Genomic DNA, 10,938 nt, shown 5'->3' on the forward strand with positions numbered 1-10,938 from the left:
TTTCATACCCCACTTCATAAGTTTGAAGTTATCTATTCAAAAGTGTTTCTTCTAAATGTAAGTGACATTTTAGAGTTGCTCAACGAGTGATGGAGAATCTTATAAAGAATCTGTGGCGGTCGCTAATTAGTGTTATGGCAAAGAGGTGTTCCAACCTCAAAGACTCATCACCAACAATAGATAATCAAGATAGCAGAAGAAACAAAGAACAGAGGGTTCAGTAACAATATGAAATGTTTAACTGCCAAGTGGGATTTTTTTTAGTGATTACTAGAAAGAGCTGCTATATTTGCTATCTTAGTTTCTGTGATTGGGAGTCACAGTAATACCATATTATTAGGATTTTTTTTTTCTTAGAGTTCAAACTTTTAATGAACTGGTGAACAGCCTATTTAATTTAAATAATATTTGCAATACATTTATTTCTTCCTCAAACTTTTTTTTTACATGTTTATTTTTCAAATAAATATAAGAGCAAAGTGAAAACAAAGTCAGGTTCCTTGTTTGTGTGCACAAATCTGGTGAATAAAGTCAATTGTGATTCTTAGTGCAATACCAATACCACTGTCAGAGACACACCCCCATAGCATGATGCTGCCACTGCCATGCTTGGCAGTTTCCATAGGTTTTGTGGTTTACGTCTCCAAACATAATTCTTTTTAAAATCATTTTTGTCAGTTTATCATTTCATTTATCTGACCGTAAAAGTTTCCCCAGACGGTATGTAGGGGAGATAATAGTTTAACTTAATGGTGCTCATTTAGCAGCAGATACTTTGTTCCTGGTTGCCAGGCGACGTCACCGTCAACGATGACGCTGGTGTTTCAGTAGGGTTCTTATTCTTCTAACTATCCTAACTGTTCTGATCTGCTTCGTTTCATTTGACCGTGGCAAATTAGTGACACATCTGAATAAGTTGAGCCTTGTGTACAGTAGCGATAATCTTTAAAAAATCTGCAGTTTTGAAAGGTCTCCAAAAATGTTTACCACAGTGCTTTTCTTTCATCGCCAAATTTCCTGGAACTTAGTTCATTTCTTATCTTTCTTGAGAAATACTGAATTCTGTTAGAGATACTTTAGATTAATCGTCTGCTGCAAACAGTTTTGGAAACTAGTAAGGCTGTATGATAAATTGGTTTTATTGATTAATCAAATTTCCTGTTTATGAAGATTTAATTTCTGGAAAAGCAAGAATTTTTTTCTTTTTTACCAACATATTACTCGGGCTTCTGTAGCTCGCTGTGTTCGTCGTTTCCGCAGACAGAAGGAACCGACCCCTCCATCCATCAACGACAAGTGCTTCAGCCACCTGATGCCGGACAACGGTGTAATAAATTGTGTGTGTTAATTCACGTAGCAACAGAGCATTGTAGCTTTTGTAGCTTTAGTATCATTGAACTTGGACTACAAAATCTTTGAGGAATAAAAATGGCGTATTTGCGAAAACCAGCCGGACGTCCATGACAGTATTTGTTGCAGTTCTGCAACAAATACTGTAGCACAAAGGTTCAGAAAACGTAATGGGGAATAGACCGAGAAAAATATGACCGAAACAGAATATAAAGTTATCTACACAGCACTACACAGTACAAAATGTATTTAGGGGTAAAAATATAATTATTTTCCTTAAGGAAACGAATCAATTAAAATCTGATTTGGTATGAAAAAATCTGAGACTTTATCGCCCAGCTCTAGTAACTACTGAGAAGTCAAATTAAAACATATTTGAGTCTGTATGCATAATTATGATCATGTGTGGATGAGAAAACATCAGCAATAAACACTCAGCTCTTTTTTAAAATTTCCAAGTCGTATAGAAAAAGAATACGCCAAACAAAACTGATGACACTCATATTAAGGACATGTGTATGTAAACTTCTGGTTAGAATTTGAGTTAATGTGTGCTCCACATATTTCCCGCACAAGAAAAAAGAAAAAAAAGTGGCATAAGGAATCCCGTCCCGCAGCCGATCGAGGCACGGGGATGCTGCACCTGCTGAAATCACAGCGGACAGCTGCGCAGGCTGGCAATCGACATCAGCCCCGGAGTTCGGACCACATGTGCGAGAGGGGTTTGCTCTGACATCACTCGCTGATATAGGGGAGCTTCCCTGCCGACAGTCGGCCAGTGAGGCGGAGGAGACCGTAGAGGAGCGAGGCAAAATGGGCGATGTTGTCGTGCACATTGTCTCAAATCGTCATCCGAGCGCCCAAGACCTCGTCCGCGAGCAAACCGGCGACGGCGGGACGCAGGAGGAGCACCACCTTTTGCTCTCGCATCCATGGAGAGACTGATTGGAAAGTGACGAAGCTACCGCAACCTCAGCCTCGCTCTCTTCCTGACTTAGTCTGACTGTCCCTCAGTTGCTATTCTCTCAACTCCTCTGTCCTCCACTGTGTGTTGCTCTCTCTAAGCTGTGTCTCTTATCCTCTTTCTCTCGCTCTCTCTCTCTTTCTGCCTCTCTCTCTCTTTCTTTACGCAGCTGTGTGTGAAAGTATGTGACGAGGGCTTGTGTGTTTGAACAGCATCCGGACGCAAGTTGTTTTTTTTTTTTTTTTTTTTGCACTACCAAGGACTTAAGACATGCGGAACCGTGAAGCTTTTACAGCTGCTCTGATGTTCGGATGTTCCGGCAACGCCAGTCTTTAAGTCCGCTTTCATCTTCGCAGTGGACTGAGGTCTTCATCACCTGCGCCGTTTATAATGCTGGAGGTTTGGTTAGTAGCAGAGCAAAGTGAATCCGCTGGGGGACTGGAACGGGGAGGAAAACGAGGACATGTCCGGATCACTGTGCATCAGACAGGAAGCGGTTAATTCTTTTTGTCAAGGATGTGACCCCGCTTCAACCCACCGTGGCTCCACATCCATGATGGCCCCGACTCCCCCCTTTCTCCTTCCCTCCCACTCACACACTCTCAGCCCACACACTCTTCACCCCAGCTTTGTCTGACTTTGTCGCCGCTCCGGTCGCTACGGTCCGTCAGTGCCAAGCAGGTTGACTTAAGCCTGTTTATTTATTTTATTTTTATTTTTTCTCCAAGCCCGCTCGAGCCAACTTCCTGCCACAAGTTCACGTGATGCACAGCAGCAAACCTCTCAAAGTATTTTCTCTCTCCAACTCTCTCTCTCATTCAACAGACCTATTCAAAAATAATGAAGTCATGCCTTTTCTAATGGTTCCAGACGCTGATGTCATGAATGTCAGGCTCCTCTTAAAGTTTTTTTTTTTGTTTTTTTGCTCACACAGTACAAGAGGGCATGAAATCCTCCGAACTGACACATGGTGTTTCAGATTCTGTTCTCCCAGCCTCCATCTGAGCTACAGTTATTTATTTGACTTAGCAACTTTTTTTTTTTTTCTTTAGGATGTTTCTTTCATCTGGAACGGAAGGGGTTAACAGGCTGTGAATTCTTGATTGCCAACTCCCAGGATCGTATCTCCTGTAACTCAAATCAGGGCCATCTGCGCTGGGCGTATGCCTCCTTTCCCCCCTGGCCTACTGCACTCAAAGCCGCTCTGTGCTGTGGTTTGCCCAGCCCCGTCACGTGACTTCTCTGAAAGTGCCCCCTCCCTCCTCCTCCCTCTTTATTTCCAGTAAACTGTTTGAAAGGAGGGGGGTGACTCACACTAAAACCAGCTTCCCTTTAACCACAGCTTGTTAAAGAATTTGTCAACGTGGACTCAGGGGTGCATTTCTCTCTCTCTCTCTCTGTATGTSTGTGTGTGAGTGTGGACAGACTTGATTGTGCTCTTCTTCCTTTTTCTTAATTCTTGAAAGGGGGACCGTAACGTCGGTTGCGTCACGAGTTCTTAATCAGTCCACTTCCTGTAGAGGACGGAGCAGGCGCAGGCTTGTCAGGAGTCAGGAATGAGATGAACTTTAAACGTTGTGTGTGTGTGTATGTGCGTGCGTGCGTGTGTGTGTGTGTGTGTGTGTGTGTGTGTGTGTGTGTGTGTGTGTGTGTGTGTGTGTGTGTGTGTGTGTGTGTGTGTGAAAGATTTTCATTGAGAAAAAAAACACAGTGTGTGGAGGGGGCGGGGGGAAAGTGCGTGGGTGTTGACTTGTGTATAGGCTGTGCATAGATTTTTCCCTGTCTCATGCTTACTTTTCCAAATAGAGCGCAGAGTGTTGTCACTGCCCTGCTTTTTGTCGATGGCTGGACTTTAATAAATCACATCATGGTTTTAAAGTGTAAAAAAATAAAAACATAAAAGACAAAGACCAACATGGAGATTCGCCGATCAGTCACTTCCTGGCTAGCGGTTTCCGATTTTTAGCGGCTGACGTAAAAAGGATATTACACGATTATCCCCGTTTATTCGTCATAACATGACATTGAACTGATTTTTTTTTTATTATAATTTTACAATGTCTATTAAAGTACACGCTGTTATTTGATGCTTTTGTTATCCGAAAATAGCTCAAAGTTCTCCATTGTCTTCAGACATTTGAAGACAATGGAGATCTTTGAGCTACTAATTATGAGTTTCTAAATTACAACATTGATTCTTCAGAGTTTAATGACTGTATGTAGAAATTTCCTGACTGATACATGCATCATTCAGGAAAATGCTTCAGAAAATACATTTTTCAGATGCATTTAATGAACAGAAAAATATTTGACTTGCCGATCGCTTGGTGGCCTGAGACACTCTTAAAAAACAGATTTCTAAATTTCTTTATTTATCCTTGAATTGTCAGCCCATTCTGGGCTCTGGTTGATTTGTGCATCTCCAGACAAAAGAACAGTTTGAGAAAATTTATTTGGAGATTTCTGGATCTGAGCCTATTAACATATAGAGCATAACATAGCCATAATATATTTACATTGCTATGTTATATTTACATGAGGAAATTCCCATTCTTTCAGGATTCCTGAATAAACTGAAAAAAACTCTGTTGTGCCTGTTTTGTTTTTCCTCTGGTTGTTCATAATTTGAAATGCCTATCCTGAATCAGTTCTGGTGAAAAACCTGGCCACCTGCCTATTTACTGGACCCTCTCAGTGCACCAAAGGGAATAAAAACATGAGGTGCAACATTACTTGTATATTAATGATATCCTAATGTCTTTTCTTTTTTGTCCTCCTCTAATTCTCACTGGGCCCCCATTTGGTCCCCGTTTGTCCCCCTTTTTGAAACTTTCTGGAGCCGCCCCTGTTTCCAGCTTTTCCATGACTCCCAATCTATCAATATATGCACTTGAATCAAAAGAAAACCGATGCGGGACATTACTTACCAAATTACAATCTCAATTTTGCCTACTAAGGGTTAATTTATCAGAATACAGAAATAGCTCCTGATCTGTGCTAAACAGCTAAAGGTGGGATCAAATCTTTCCTGTTACACAGGATCATAGGTTCACAGTGATTTTACGAAATGTAATTCCTCCTGATCATCAGGATCATCAGGCTGCTGCTAACAGGGATGGAGAACTGGGCTAGCGTTTGGGAGGACACGTTTCTGGCCGGGCGCCAGGGAAAAAAACCGTGATTTTCCCTTCAGCCGCCAGCGGCAGAGCCGGGATGTCTGAATCCTAGCCATCCTAGATAGATGCCTCCACGGCCCAGAAATGCACAAAGGAGAGAGGATCCAAGTGTGCAGTTCAACTGCAGTTAATCACAGTGTCACAAGTTGACACATACACTCACTAACGCTCTGTGGCCCCCTCCTCTTATCTCCTCTGGGACCCTTTGTTCAGACTGCAATGACATTTTCATGCTCTCTGACTATTTTTACGGCCTCTCGCTGCACGAGCCAAAAGTTCAACTTGCAGCACCTAAATAACCAAACTGTCATGATGTCTGAAAACAAAAGAAACGCTCTGTGATTGGCTCTGCAGGAGTCATCGTTGTCAGGTGTCCCAGACTCTGTCCTCAGTGGTTCGGCTGTAAAGCAGCCACGCACATTCCTTCCCTCCCTGCATCCCACCAGCTGAGCTGCTCACACACACACACACACACACACACACACACACACACACACACAGAGACTGATGTACACATGCACATGGGGACCGGGTGAAATTAAAACTACTGGGTTGTCTGAGGAGAAACTTTCACGATTGGACAACAGTAGAGGCAGAAATTCAAATCGAGAACCAATCAGATGCTGTGTCTCTTTGCTCCCCCCACCACCACCTTATTAGGCCGCCTCCTGCGTCTCTCAAATTTCTTGTCTGCTGGGTTGCACCCCGCAAAGAATGTCATCAGCACCGAATTGGTTTTATTGACCATATAAGGCATGATAATGTTGCGAACCTCCTGTCTGGACATCATGAAGCTAAGAAAGTAAAAAAAAAGAAAAATCCACAAGAAAATCAGAGAGGCCTTGCTTTGTCTTTTATTAAAATGACATAAAACAGTATTTAATTTAAATTTTGACTCTTTCAGTCAAGAATAAATCTTTATTCTATGGAAAACTAAACATGAAGTACAGCAAATAATTAGGCTTATTCTATAAAAAAAAAATAAATTAAAACAATCATTCACATATATCTGTATCAATCTTAATACAAACTAAGGCCTTCTTATTGGTATAATTAATAAATGCATTTGCAGTGTCCATTTTTGCACAAAAGTCTTTTACTTTGTACAGATGGAAAATATCCTTCACAGATTTGAAAGGATTAAATCAGTTCTTTAAATGTACATTATTGTAGAAAATCTAAATTAAATTATTCAAATTTCTTCATTTTCCAGTTTATTTTTCTTATTCTCTAAGAACAAAATAGACATAAAGCTTTAAAACTTTTATGTTTTTTTTACATTCCAGAACTTGTCTAGGTCAAATCAAGAAAATTAAGCAGAAAAAGAAAGGCATTTTCATCTTTTATAAGGTAAATTAAAATATGTCTCTAAATAAAATGGTTTATTTAAAAAAAATTGATATAATGAGAAAAATAATTAGTTTGATATCTCTTAAGAAAACCCCCAAAATCTTAATAAAAAGTTTAATCTACTGCACATTTTTTCTTTACTGTTAAATCTCTGATTTTTGCTTGTTCAAAAACAAACAAAAAATTTTTTTTCACATCACATTCAGGTCTAAACAATCGGAAGATTTGTTTTAAACATTTTCGAAAACAGCATTTTTCAAACTGCATTTAGCAAAAGTATTTTATTAATCAGCAAAATTTGCATATCAGTGGGGGAAAAAAAATCTTCAGTTTAACAATAGGAAATAAATTCTGCCCTGAAGTAATTGTTTTTCTCTTTACCTTCATATTGAAAGAAACATCCAAAAATCTGAGATTCCGTACATGCAGCTCTGCCTGGCACTCACAGTCTTCCCAGAAAAAAAAAACAACAATTTAAATCCAAACAGGTTGTATCTTCTCTCTCTGGAATATTCTGGATAAATCTTTGTCATTGGAGTGAAAAAGAGGCCTTTGTTATTCTGTCAGGAGCGATAGAGCAACAGCAGCGGAAAAGTCCTGGATTTCTGAGTCACAGGAATGACACAAGACTGCTGTCTTTCTCTCACATTGCAACTTAAAACAATTAATAAGGCACTAACATTGAGTTGCAGACATGCAAAAACCAGCTAAATGTTTCTGCAGGCTATGAAACATGTTGAGAAATATTTTTTCTGTGATTTATTTAGAGAAGGAGACAGGTGAATCAAAGCATTTTAGTGCAAACTTTTAACACTTTTAAAGCTGCAGGAAGGCTCTAACTTTAGATCAGAAACAAGTTTTGTCTTAAAATTCTCTTTTTGATAAATGTTTATGGTAGATATAATTATTTAACATCAAAAGAGTTGGTTTTGCAGCATCAATACTTTCTCTGCAACACACACTCTTCTGTTCTTTGCTTGTATTTGTATAAAAGTGCAAAAGTCTAAACCTATCTAGACAGGTTTAGATTTATATATATATTTTAAATCCACATTTGAATGCTAATTATTAAGAAGATTTTCTATTTTGTAAAATAAGATCCTAAAACTTTAAGAGTGAAGAGAAACCCTGAGGCTCAGATTTGGTGTTGCAGAATCTCTTCAAAGCATATTTAAAGTTAAAGTCCTAAATAATATTTTCTGCTAAATGTCAAATTTGTAATATTTCTTTTTTTTTTTTTTCCTCCTTTTTTTGGTGCTCAAATTAAGTAATTTGTTGCAAACCTGTTCACAGGAGGACCAAAAGAATCTCCTGTTGTTGCTGCTTTTCCTTCGCACGTAGTTTTACTGGAAGGATTTAAAGTGTTAATATTTCTGTCAGGTTCCAATTGATTTTGATAGTAAAGGGTTTTTAGATTCCAAAACAAGACGCCAGTGTGCAAATAAAACTAAAAACAACTTAATGCCGTGAAACGCTCACACTGAGGGATGATGGAAAAACCCTAAAAGTTTATTTTTATATCCCCCTAATTTCTAAAAGTGCATTTTTTTAAAAGGCAGAAATCATTACTTCCAATCATTCTGCAAAAACAGGAATTAAAAAGCAGACTTGTTCACACCCTCCTCTCACATAAATCTGTTTATTGCTCTGCCACATAATTTATTCTTTACACACTTTATACCTGGATAGCCCTGTAAGTAGGACACATTTCTGTTTTTTGTTTGGTTCTATTTTCACTCTGATACGTTTGGAATTGCTAGAGTAATAAAACTCTGAGACGATGTTTTATTTGACAAGAATAAAACACCTTGCCGCATCATTTCAGGGGGAGAGGAAGAAATATTTCATTCCAACTTTCTGGGCGACAGATTGAGAAAAAAAATGATGAAACAACATAACTGTTTGGTTAATGAGGCTCTCAGCAGCTGGAAGAACAACACTGGTTCAAACTTATTTTCTGATGAACAGAATGTTTTTTTTTTTGTGGATATTGCATCAAACATATAAACGGTTTGAAAAATTACGCTTTTTTTTGTCTTTAATCTCAGGCTGATGTGGATCAAATTGCGAAACAAAAAGCAAGATTTTTTCTAACCTATTCCCTGAAGAAAAAGCTCTCCGTTTTATAAATTGAACAAATGATGTGATGTAAAATCCAAACACACCTTTCTCAGTTTTTTATTTTCACCTTTTTTTTATTTTTCAGGATTTTGGATCCCGAGCGAAAGTAGCCGTCCAGAAGCTCATCCAGAAGGTCGGCTTCTTTGGGATCTTAGCCTGCGCCTCTGTGAGTTTTAAAAAAGTAAAATAAAAATGTTAAAAATCACCTTTCTCTGACAGTGCAGCTCCGTTTTAATCAGAGGAACACAGAAACGAAGCAGATCTAGCAAACAGAAACACTTCACTCTCAGTTGCTTTATTTCCCATGCAGAACCGAAACAATCGGTCTAAAATCACACCTTCTCCTCCCTCAGATTCCGAACCCGTTGTTCGACCTGGCCGGATTAACGTGCGGGCATTTTTTGGTCCCCTTCTGGACGTTTTTTGGTGCGACGCTGATTGGAAAGGCTGTGATCAAAATGCACATTCAGGTGAGCTGCTCCGTCTCTCCTGTAACTCCTCTAAAAGAAGCTTCTGGCATGTCTTCTTCTGGACCGTTTCCTGCTTTCTGTCTTTTATTAGTATTTAAACATATGTCCTTCATACGGTCGTAACAGACAGCTGTGTTATGCAATGACTCACTGTCAGGCTCCAGCATCTTTGCACTAGCAGCTGCTCATAGGGAGGCCATTTTGTGAAGCAGAGGCAGGGCTGTCGACCATTTTGTAGCTTCAGCAGCAGCAGCAGCAGACCCTGCGTACTGTACAGCAGGGAGCTCGCAGGAAAGTCTCCCAAAGCTGACTAAGAAACTACAGTTGGGAAATTTTGGCATTACTAATGTTTCATCTAATCCTGGAAAATCCTCAATTTGCGTCCAGGAATTTGCAGTATGTCCGTGATTAGCGTCAGGAGCTTAGCGTTTTGTTTTCTAAGCAGACTCGGGGAATGTGCTCGTGGTGACGCACAGGAGGGGTTAAGCACAGGCACGCAGCGTCGTCCCTCACCAAATTTAGTTTAACAAAAAAAAAAACAATAAAAAAGAGGCGCAAATTTGCAGCAAGCACACGTTACGGCAGATAAACGTGGCCTGCCAGTGGGAGGTGATGGAGAAAGAGAGGGAGAGAGGGACAGATGGGGTGAAGGGAAGGGGGGGGATGCGTGTGGGGCAAGCACAATCACACATACAGGACCAGATTTCACCCAGGGGTCCCTGGGGCCCCCCCACTGGTAGAGGTGTGTCCTTCTCTGTGTCTCGGAAAGAAAGACTTGTCCCGGCTCTCCGGCATGCCTGGGGGCCCGGTCTGTCCTGTAGCTGCTCGGTCTAATTTACTTCAAACTCAACTTTTGCTTCCAATGAGAACTGTTCAGTCATTTACAGTGTGGGCAGACAAAAAAAAAGCCTACAGCAGAGCAGGTGACGCGCTCACTTCTAGGCCAAGAGGAAACAAAAGGGGATTTTGAGACTTTTTGTGTGTGTGCGTGTGTGTGTGTGTGTGTTTCTGTACACTCCAAAGCGTACGTTTGATCTTTGTACCTGTGCTTCAGGTGTGTCCTCACCCGTCTCCAAGGTCTGAGGGTTTTTTTTTTTTGCTTTGCTTTTCTTTTTTTATTTGGCACTACTTCCGTCTTTTGTTGCTCTGAATGCATGCTGCTGAGTGGCCAACGTCACCAGCTTCGTGACGCGGGGGGGTCACCTGAGGATTAGTGGTGATGTCACTGAAGTGCACACTTTGGACCCCTGGGACAGGTGGTTGTTCCTGAGAGCACAAACTGCGAGGTGTGGCAGAGACAAAAGGAAAAGATGCTACACTTCCACTGTTCTTTCTTTGTTGTGTATACATGTGTGGTCAGAGCTGCTGGAACATGTCGAAAACAGCCAGGAGTTGATATCACCTGGTTAGATGGTGTGTGTGTGTGCATCTGTGTGCGTGTGTGTGCGTGCGTGTGTGTGTGTGCGTGTGTGTGCGTGTGTGTGTGTGTGTGTGTGTGTGTGTGTGT

At 40.5% G+C, this 10,938-nt stretch overlaps 1 protein-coding gene across 4 annotated transcripts in view; it reads left to right on the forward strand.

Moving 5' to 3' along the window:
* Positions 1–10,938, forward strand: part of LOC103476097 (vacuole membrane protein 1) — a 77,339-nt gene that overhangs the window by 37,724 nt on the left and 28,677 nt on the right. For all 4 annotated transcript variants that reach the window (XM_008428187.2, XM_008428189.2, XM_017308616.1 and 1 more), the window contains exons 8-9: positions 9,047–9,127; positions 9,315–9,431. In XM_008428187.2, the coding sequence (XP_008426409.1) occupies positions 9,047–9,127; positions 9,315–9,431 (198 nt within the window). The remainder of the gene's footprint in view (positions 1–9,046; positions 9,128–9,314; positions 9,432–10,938) is intronic.

This window comes from Poecilia reticulata, linkage group LG14 (assembly GCF_000633615.1).
Source record: "Poecilia reticulata strain Guanapo linkage group LG14, Guppy_female_1.0+MT, whole genome shotgun sequence".
Lineage (NCBI taxonomy): Eukaryota > Metazoa > Chordata > Actinopteri > Cyprinodontiformes > Poeciliidae > Poecilia > Poecilia reticulata.